The 10626-nt window shown below is 28.0% G+C and overlaps 1 protein-coding gene across 1 annotated transcript; it reads left to right on the top strand.

The window, feature by feature from the left end:
* Nucleotides 1-517: 517 nt before the first annotated feature.
* LOC120075255 (aminotransferase ALD1, chloroplastic-like) lies at nt 518-9877 on the top strand. Its single transcript, XM_039028472.2, has 10 exons — nt 518-714; nt 986-1014; nt 1840-1907; nt 3602-3718; nt 5688-5750; nt 5846-5950; nt 6825-6875; nt 8165-8485; nt 8581-8787; nt 9345-9877. Exons 1-10 carry the CDS (start codon nt 632-634, stop codon nt 9660-9662), a joined length of 1362 nt encoding a protein of 453 aa, XP_038884400.1. The 5' UTR covers nt 518-631; the 3' UTR covers nt 9663-9877.
* Nucleotides 9878-10626: the final 749 nt, after the last annotated feature.

The following is a 10626-nucleotide window of genomic DNA, read 5'->3' as shown; positions in this document are numbered from 1 at the left end:
CCATCTCACCGTCAAACTATAGTGTTTTAGGTGACATTAAATTATAGTTATTTAATTGAATTTGGACTAAAATAACCATTTTTTTATGAAACAATGACATATAACTTCATTGATTAGTTAACATAATATAATATATATATACTACTTTTTTTTTTTTAAATATGAGAGTAGGGATTTCAACCTTTTAACATTAAAATCAATATTTGAAATCTTATATGCTATATTCATTTTGAGAAAAAAAAAAAAATGAAACCATTATTAGAATGAAGGAAAAAAAATTATCAATTACAAACTTTCTAGGTAATTTTACAAAGTCTTCAAATGGAAAGTATTATCGAAATTGCATGTGTTGTTTCAAGGAATTCAACAAGAAAATTATTCCCTACCAAGAACCGCCAAGAAAAATTAAAGTTGGCTGAATCAATCCTACTCGCAATTTAAAAAATATAAAATTATTTTATTTAATTTAAATTTTTAATTGGCTTTAAAATCCAGCTATGAATATATATATATGTATATATATGTGCATATATATATACACATCCATCCACACACTTTATTGGACAGATTGTAAACGAAGAAAGCATATAAAGGGCTGAAAATTTTGGCATTGAAAATAAGAAGAAGCAAAATGTTGAAGCAAATGTTGGATTATGCTTTCCAAGTTTCATCATGCATTTCCTTGCAGCCCAAATCCAAGCTTCATTTTGAAAGGTCCTATTCATTTCCAACACAATTTTTCGTTTACTTTCATTCTTTAACCTTTTCACTTTGATTTTCTTTTTATATCTTATTCTGATTGTCACCTGCTATCATCAAACGTCAATTGTGATGTACATTGAAATTTGAGTTTTACTATATGTTGTTATTCTTTTTATTGTGGATTTTAACAAAAATGACCAAATATATATATTTAACAATGTATTTAAACTAAGAAATAAGATGTCGATTCAACTTAATTTAGTTGTTGATTTGATTAATGCAGTTTGAAGCACGTGAAGGAGAATAAAAGTGGTAAGATAGAGCAAACCTTCTTTTTAGATATATGAAAGCTTATTTGTTGGCCATTATTTTACCATATGCATAGCTACTTAATGAATAATGTAAGAAAGTAGATGAACTCATCGAGACTATTTTATTTATCTCTCTATCAATCTCTTATTGAACATGTTAACACAACTAAGCATTTCAATTAATAGTTGAATATATTTCTTAATGATTCTTTTATCCACTAATAACTCGTTTGAAGTTGGTGTGTATTGTCTACTTGGTCTCTCGTGTTTGAAACGTTATATTTTGAGTTGTGATGTTTGAAATTGATTGACAATTTTTTTAGCTAAATTGACTATTAACAAATAAATAACTTGACATGTACTCAATGATTAGATTTGTCGAGTTGACAAATTATATTAATTTTTTTTATTGAACAAGTTGAGGGGCAACTCTTTCCTTTTAATTTATAATTCTCTAAAAAAAATTCTTGTTGAGTATCATAAATGTAATAGTAAAGGACCGAATCATCAAATTTTAGAATGATAATTAATGTTTTAATTTGATCTCATTTCACTAAATTATGTTTTGATTTGACCTTAAATTTATGATACAGATTGTGATATAGTTTATCAAAACTTAAATTGGAAATGAATTTAAAAATAAAGATTGTGACACTTTATCAAAGCTTAAAATGCAATTTGTTGAAATTAAAATAGTTTTAAGATAAAGACTTATCCATTCTTCTACTGAGTTTGAGATGATGGTTAATAGTTTTGAAATGTAAAAAAGGTGGGGATTTGGAATTTTGAATGTGATTGACGTGGAACGGTATGTTGACACGTGTAGGTCACTGCACAAAAGTCATGCGAAGCGTCAATATGGAAAACTTGAGGACTGGATATTTATTCCCTGAGGTACTCACTCATACGTTACGATAAGCCCACGATATGGTGTACTTTTTTTATTATTCAATTTAAGACCATTGCAAAAATCGCGCCAAAAGTACGATGCAAATTCAATTTAAGATAAAAATCTTACCTAATTATAATTGTACTTTTAAATTTTTAATTATAAAAATTGGACTCCAAATTTTTAAAAATGTTAAAATTTGATCTTTAAATTTATAATAAATATAGTAGACCTACAAATGATAAAATTAAATGAACTTTCAAATTTATACGATCATTACTATTTATATAATTATGAAAATTTGAGGGTTTAATTTTAACTCTTATATAAATTTGAGGGTTCAATATTTTAAAATTAAAAATTTAAGAGTATTATTGTAACTACTATTATACTTTAAGAGTGACTTTTGTAATTTGTCCTTTAGAAAGTTGCAGTTCAATTTGTAGAATATTTTATATTTGAGATTATATTATAAAGTTTTCTTTAGAAAGGGAAATGAAAATGCTGATAATTATTTTTATTCTTTGTTATAAAAAAATTAATGGTCTCCATTTTTATTTTTTAAAAGAAAAATCATTCGATTTTTTTTTTCGTACAATGTTGATCAAGCTTTTGTTCCGCCCTTTGGCAGTTTTGATCCAGTTTTTGAAGCATAAAAATTAAGAACGAAAAAAAATCATACTTGTTTATCTTTTAGATTTTTTTTTTTTTTAAAAAAAGCATTTTTGAAATAAATTATTTTCAAATTAATCATTACTAATTTCAATGTCATTTGATAGGGGTATTTAAAAAACCTGATAATCCAAAAAAAATCGATCAACTCAACTTAACTCGTGCTGTTTGATTTGAGTTATCAAGTCATTTGAGTTAGAAAATTTTATGGGTTGAGTTGGTTTATGATTACACCTAATATAACCTAAACCAACCCGAACTTATAATTAACTTTAAAACATATTTTTTTTCATTTATAATACAACTATTATATATATATATATATATATATATATATATATATATATTTTAGTTCTATATAATTTTATTATTTTTTTGAATATTTTACTCTCCAACTCTTAAAAATAGTTTTTTATTTAATTTTATTATTTTTTGAATAATTTACTCCCAACAACTCTTAAAAATAGGTTTTTAGCATTTTGAAAATTTTTACATATTTACCTCTTACTTATTTTTAGAACGAAATTTTAAATAAATAATCCGCGTAATTCAAACTAATCCAACACAAATATTTTATAGTTGGGTTGGGTTTATTTTTTAATATAAGTTATTTAGGTTGAAAAATTTACAAAACAATTGGATTGAATCTAAAAAGTCATTAACCCAACTTACAAAGATCCCTAGTCATTGATTTAAAATCCTAAATGTTATTAATTAATTGAATTTATATAAACAAATAATAAGGACTTGGGTGGCTGAATTATTTTTAAACTTATTATCTTTTGCGTAGTTTTCAAAATTCATAAGTTGCATATCTATTGATAACAACTTATGCGTGATTTCTTCCTTCACATCATGAAGTTAAAAAGAAATTGAACCAATTATATATATATATATATATATATATATATATGTCAGATGAAGACGTGTAAAATGCTTCCTATGCAAAAGTAAAAATATGTATGTAGGTGGACTTCAGTTTTAGTACCAATACGACATCGTTTTAATTGTGCTTTTTTTGAAACAGATAGCTAGACGAGAATATGAACATTCTCAAAAGTATCCAAATGCAGAGATAATTAAACTCGGAATAGGTGACACTTCAGAGCCTATACCAGACTGTATTACATCAGCCATGGCAAAAGTAATCATCATTCTATTTTTATCAATCTTTACATGCATATATAAATCGTTTTTTTCCCTAATATGCGTTTTTAAATATTCGATTCCTCTCTATATTTAGATCAATAAAATATAAAATTGACGAGTAAAAATGGGTAGGTCACAAAAATACAAGTGATGCTAAACGAGCCTGGCTCAATAACATTGAACATACTTTCATGTCTAGAGATCGATGTCCAATCCCCTACACAGTTGTTGAACTCTCTCTATCTCTCTCTCTCTATATATATAATATTATTTTCGATTATAAAATTATGGTTTGCCAAGATAATTGTTTAATAACCATGAGCTGTAAAATTACGACTCGAAATAAACAAAAAGACATGTGACAAAACTCAACTTTTTAACTCATTCTATTAAAAGTCTCACTTTTAAGCCAATCAATCTAAAAAAAAAAAAAAAAAAAAAACCTTCAATAATTCTTGAAGTTTTTTTTTAATATATATTTCAAATTCAAATTTTCAACGTTGAAAAAAATATATTAAAGACAAATTTCAATTTCATGCTTGCAATGGGATGCTGAGTTCGAGCATGCATTGTAAATGAATAAATAAATAAAAACAAAAAAAAAAAGACTAACGACATGCATTTTCAAATATGAATAACGTGCTTAATTAAATCCCATGGTCAATATTGGGATGCCAACACCAATAATTATAATTATTGTTTTCCATTTTTATCCTTTTTTATTTGGTAAATTACACATGAAATTGTATCATTCCATTGTGCCTACACACTTGGTTGACTTGACTCCTTAAATATTGTTTGAAGTTTTTCCTTATATTACTTTTCCTTTTTCCAATTATATTATTGAATTCTCATTTTTTTTTTCTTAAAATATTTCTATATCATTTGCTATTTCTTTTAAAAAGAATATTTTATCTACTATATATATGTTAAAATATTTTCTGTGTTAACTAGATTAAATAGCTTTTTTTTCTTTTATAACATATGGGAATAAAGATTCAAATCGATATTTCGATATAATGTTTTAAGTAATCCAACTATCCTCAAAATTGTTAAATAAAAATACACAATTTTAACGGTCTAAAGAATAGAGTAATTATTTTAAATGGTAAAATTATTGAAAATATTTTTAAGTATAACAAAATATCACTACTGTGTATCACTATCCGTGTGTGGTAGGGATGAGGAAAATCTCTGTAGGATCGGATCCCACAGGTACCTACGCCGAATCCTCGATTTGATCGAGGACGAGGGTCAAACTTGGGACACAAAAAGGTCCCTGGTTAGGGATGGGGAGGATATCCCGCCCCATCCCCATCTTGAATATTTTTAATTATATATATAATGTTTTAATATATACATAAAACAAGCTACTATTTATATATAATCATTGACCTTTTTTTTTTTTGTTTAATTCCATTTGATAACATAATTAAACTTCAAATTTTTATTAAATTTATAATAAACAATCTATAATATTTTTTTAGTTATTAATTTAATAAATAAAACAATAATAATACTAATTTATTAACTAAAATATTTATAATTTCAATATGAATATCAAATTTTAAATAAATAAAATAACAATTAAAAATGAAAATATGAATGGAGAATTTTTTCCAAGGGACCTGATCTCCGAAGGGAGATTTCCCGACCTCGACTTCTCAAAATGGGGAATGGAACAAAGACGGAGATAAAAAATCCGCATGAGGACAGAGATGAACAATCCCCTGCCTACCCTCTTGCCAATCCTATATCGTGATTTAGGTAGTGATATTTTACTATATTTATAAATAAGTTGTTTATTTCTTTTTATTATTATTTGAAATAGTCCTAAAGAATAGACTTTAGAAACTCATATCGAAATTTAAGTTTTTTTTTAATATATATTTTTAAAAACATAACTTTATAAAAAATTTGCTACATAAATAGACACAATGAAGGCCTTAATCATTTTAATGCAGCAAGCACTAGATCTGTCAACTGTCAAAGGCTACAGTGGGTATGGAGATGAGCAGGGTAACAAGGTAAATTCCATAACCTATTTTTAACATAAAATAAAATACTATTGTAATTTAATTAACCAATTAATTTTTTTTGGCCAATTTTGAATTTTCTTTAGGCACTGAGAAAAAGAATTGCTGAAAAGTTTTACAAAAACATGTGCATAAAGGGGGAAGAAGTCTTTGTCTCTGATGGAGCTCAATGTGACATCTCTCGCCTTCAGGTATTTGTAATTTATAAATAAATTTATTATATAAATAATAAATATAATTTTTTAAAGCAAAAAAATATATATTTTGGTCCCTAAATTTTTGTATTTTCTAACTTGAATTTTGACTTTAGTTTTCATGTGATCATAGATTTCATTATTTTACGCTTTTATCCTTGGATTTCTACTAATATTCACTTTAGTATTTGGCTTTAATTTTCAGTTAATTGATTTAAAATAATTATAATTTAAAAAATTTAACTAATTCTAATATTGATGAAAAATTAGAAAAACTAATTTAATTATAATTGTTATAATTATTTTAAATTAATAAAAAAAAGTAACACTGTGACTAGAAGTGAATATTTAATTAACAGTGTTCTTGAAACTATAAAGACCAAATTGAAACAAAGTCCAAAAGTAAAATTGTAACATTTTTTTAAATTAGGAACTAAATAAAAATTAAACTCGAGACTCAAGGATTAAGTTGTAACATTTTGAAATATATGGACCAAATAGAAACAAAACTCCAAAACATAAATATTCTTTTTTATTTATTTATTTTAAATATAACATCTAACTTTTCGGTGTCTTTGATATGCAAATTATTAACAAATATTAATTCAAGGGTAATTACTTTAAATGTAAATCTGCTGAAAATATTTTAAGTAGAGCAAAATGTTACTCAGTGATAGACTACGATAAACATTAATCTAATCATTGATACTGATAGACGTTGATAGACCACAATACAATGATATTTTGCTATATTTATAAACGAATTGACATATTTCAAGTTCATGTAGGTGTAAAATTATTTTTAAAGTATTTTGTTTATACGAAAATTTGAAAATAAAACACACTAATGTTTGGATGAACTGATTTGTAGATGCTTTTAGGGTCACACGTAACGGTGGCTGTACAGGATCCTTCTTTCCCCGTAAGTTTTCTACTACATATATGGAGAATAAATGAACTCATTTGACTATGAATCTAATAAGTAATTATATATTTATTAATATAAATAAGACTTTGACAATTAATATGTCAACGCATAAGGAGAAAAAAACAAGCAATTTGCTAATATTATTTAACATGTCCACACACATGACTGATATTGTGTGTGTGAGTGAGAATGGTTGTTGGTTGTTATAATTTTAATGAATTTGTTTGGTATCTATCATATAACACACACGTTTTAAGTTAGAAACTTGTTTGAATATTGAGTAAAGGAGGGTAGCTTGTCAAAATTAAAAAATGTATATATACATTAATTATGTTTCGTTGGATTATTCTTTCATTTTTTCATTTTAAATTTTTAAAAATTAAATCTATTTTCTCTCAAATTTTTACAATGTTTTGTATTTTCTTAAAGTACAATGATTGAATTCTTAGCCAACTTTCAAACTATATTTTTTAGTTTTCAAATTTTGACTTGGTTTTTTTAACAATTGATAAAAAGTAGATAACGAAGAAGAAATTTAAAGGTGGAAATAGTGTTAATATACTTAATTTTCAAAAATAAAAAAACAAAATCTAAATGATTACCATACGGAACCAAAATATTTAAAGCATAATGTCAACAAAATAAGTTAAACTATATAAGTTTCTATCTAAACTTTTAGAATGAGTTGCTTTACCGTCTCAGTGTTCTAATTAGTCCATTTATCGATGACAATTTTCTATTTAGAAAATATCTTTCATTAGTTTATTTATGGCTAAATTACATTTTAGGAGAGGAGATTCAAAGTAACTATAAATCTATTAGTTATTAACCGATACTATAAATCAGATGAACTATGTTGAATTTGACGGTTTGAATAGTTATTAATTCATTTTTTATTAGGAAATTTGGAAGGAACTGTGTTGAATTTGAAAAAAAAAAAAAAGGTTAGACAAAATAAATTAAACTAAATTCGTTTCCTCTTAAATGTTTAGGATGAGTTTCTTTACAATCTCATGCTTTATAAATGTTCCCATTAGTCCATTAACAAACAATTTTGTATTTAGAAAATATTTTTCATTAACTTATTTATGGTTAAATTTTAGAAGAGATTCAAGCCTGAATTTATTTGATCACTAATATATACTATATTTCACAGTTTGAATAATTATTAATTCCTAAAAAATATTAAAGGCTTATTAGATTTCTTATTATGGTTTATAATTAAAATTTAGTTCCTATTGCACCAAATTTACGATTTAACCCCTAACAATACATTGGGACAGGCATACATAGATTCAAGCGTGATTTTCGGACGAGCGGGGGACGTACAAGGGCAAAACGGTAAATACGAGAGAATAGTGTACATGGAATGTAACCCAGACAACGGGTTTTTTCCAGATTTATCAAACACTCCCAGAACAGATATTATCTTCTTCTGCTCTCCGAACAATCCCACCGGAACCGCCGCCTCGGCCGCCCAACTCCGCCGCCTCGTCGACTTCGCCACTGCCAATGGTTCTATCATCGTCTACGATTCCTCCTACGCCGCTTACATCTCCGACGGCAGCCCTACCTCCATCTTCCAAATTCCTGGAGCCAAACAGGCACTAATTTTCACCAAATTAAATTCTACGCCCTAATTTTTCGCTTTACATTTTCCTTAAATTGACGCCGATCATCCTCGATTTGTCTCTTGCAGGTCGCAATTGAAATATCGTCCTTCTCCAAATTCGCAGGCTTCACCGGGGTCCGCCTCGGATGGACGGTGGTCCCGGAGGAGCTATCGTACTCGAATGGATTTCCAATCATAAAGGATTACGATCGAATCGTCCGTACGTGCTTCAATGGCGCCTCCAACATTGTTCAGGCCGGTGGCCTTGCTTGCCTTTCCACTGAAGGTTTTCAGGTAAATAAAAACTTAGATCTCCAAATCTTCCCGTAACCATGGCTCCACCGCCTGCGGCAGTTCCGGTAAATTCAAAAGTTTCTATATTTCAAAACGATCGTCGTATCTCGGCCGCCTCCGAGATTTGAATAAAAAGATTCTTCTGGACTTTCTCGATGCAAAATGAACATCGAGATTCTCTTATTTTTTTTTCAAATATTTCGTAATCTTTACCAATTATACACCAAATCTTAGGTTTTTTTTTTTTTTAAAAAAAAAATTTCTTCAAATTCATTTATCTTTCGCCTAATTTCTCTTTCAATTATTTGAAATATCAGATTTTGTAAAAATATATGAAACAACAATGTGAATCCTACACCCAATTTATATTCACCCGAATTCTCAAATTGATAAATTTTGGAAAGGTTTAGGATCTTTGTGAATCTTTGTATGTTAACTTTTAAAAAAAATCTCAGTTGGCCAGTCTCAATCGAAACTACTTATGAGAGTGAAATTTAAAAAGGGTTATTTCGGACGATTTCAATTTCTCTAACACCGATCTGATTGATTGAGTTCAGGCAGTGAGCAATGTGTTAAATAACTACAAGGAGAACGCCAAGATTTTGGCAGAGGCCTTCCGAGGTCTGGGAATGGAGGTTTATGGAGGCCAAAACGCACCGTATCTGTGGGTGCATTTTCCAGGATCAAGCTCGTGGGAGATATTTGCAGAGATTTTGGAGAAGACACACATCGTGACGATTCCGGGAAGGGGATTTGGTCCCCGCGGTGAGTCGTATATACGAGTCAGTTCTTTCGGCCATAGAGAAACCATTCTAGAAGCTTCCCAGCGGCTCACAAGTCTTGGCAAATTAAACTTCAATTGGGTGAGAGAATAATTTAATGGATTTTCTCGAGCCGTTAAAACTTTATATTATAATTTTAAAATTTTCGTTATGATAAAAGTGAAAATTAAATAAATAAGTGAGAAATGTTTTCTTCTTGAGAGAAAACTCTAGTAATAGTTAATAAAGTTTAATGTAATCTTATTATGTTTCATAATGTAATACAATTGCTATTTGTCCCTTTAGAAATTGAACAATTATATTATTAATTTTTGGCGTGGGATTTTGGACTGAGTAAGAATAAGAACCACAAGTTTATAATTTACAACAATAAAAATGCATGGACTTGTTTTCATTTAAAATGTCAAATTAATGTACAACACTTCTTAAAAAATGGAAACATTTTTTTATACAACCAAACAAAAACCAAAATAACTAGGAATGATTCAAAGAAGTTAAAGAATCAGTCATTTTGAGGAATATAACAATACTTTTCCTAAGATGTAGCATAAGTGGTCATCCAAATATCTTCGAAAATATTTAAGATTTCAACGAAAGGATGATTCTTCTTGTTAAGTATATTAATGACAAAGAATGGATCCCATAATTGAGGCCAACTTTAAGCCTTTAACACTGTCGCTGCCTCAACTCCTATCGCAGACAAATCTTAATCATGGAACCAGTAGGAAGCTGCTAATATAAACATAGAATCGTCAAGTTTCACAATCCCAAAACCAATTTTGTCCATCCCCTCTCGACATGAGGTATCATTATAAATCACACATGAGCTAGACTAACCAAACAAGGATTCCCCTTTAATACAGCCCTGAGAACCTAGACAAATGAATTCAATCTCGAATATTGATTGACGTAATCAATAATCCATTAACATTGAAGTGGAACAGGAGCTACCGAGGTTGTTGTAGGTTTTCTTATTACGATCAGACTAGATAGTTCAAACCCCAACACAGTCAAAACGAATCTATCCATCACCAAAGCCATAAATTTATCCACTAAC

Source organism: Benincasa hispida, chromosome 4, assembly GCF_027475165.1.
Source record: "Benincasa hispida cultivar pf3 chromosome 4, pf3_genome.v1.1, whole genome shotgun sequence".
Classification (NCBI taxonomy): domain Eukaryota; kingdom Viridiplantae; phylum Streptophyta; class Magnoliopsida; order Cucurbitales; family Cucurbitaceae; genus Benincasa; species Benincasa hispida.
Note: the sequence above shows the minus strand (reverse complement) of the source record. Positions and strands in the feature narration are given on the sequence as shown.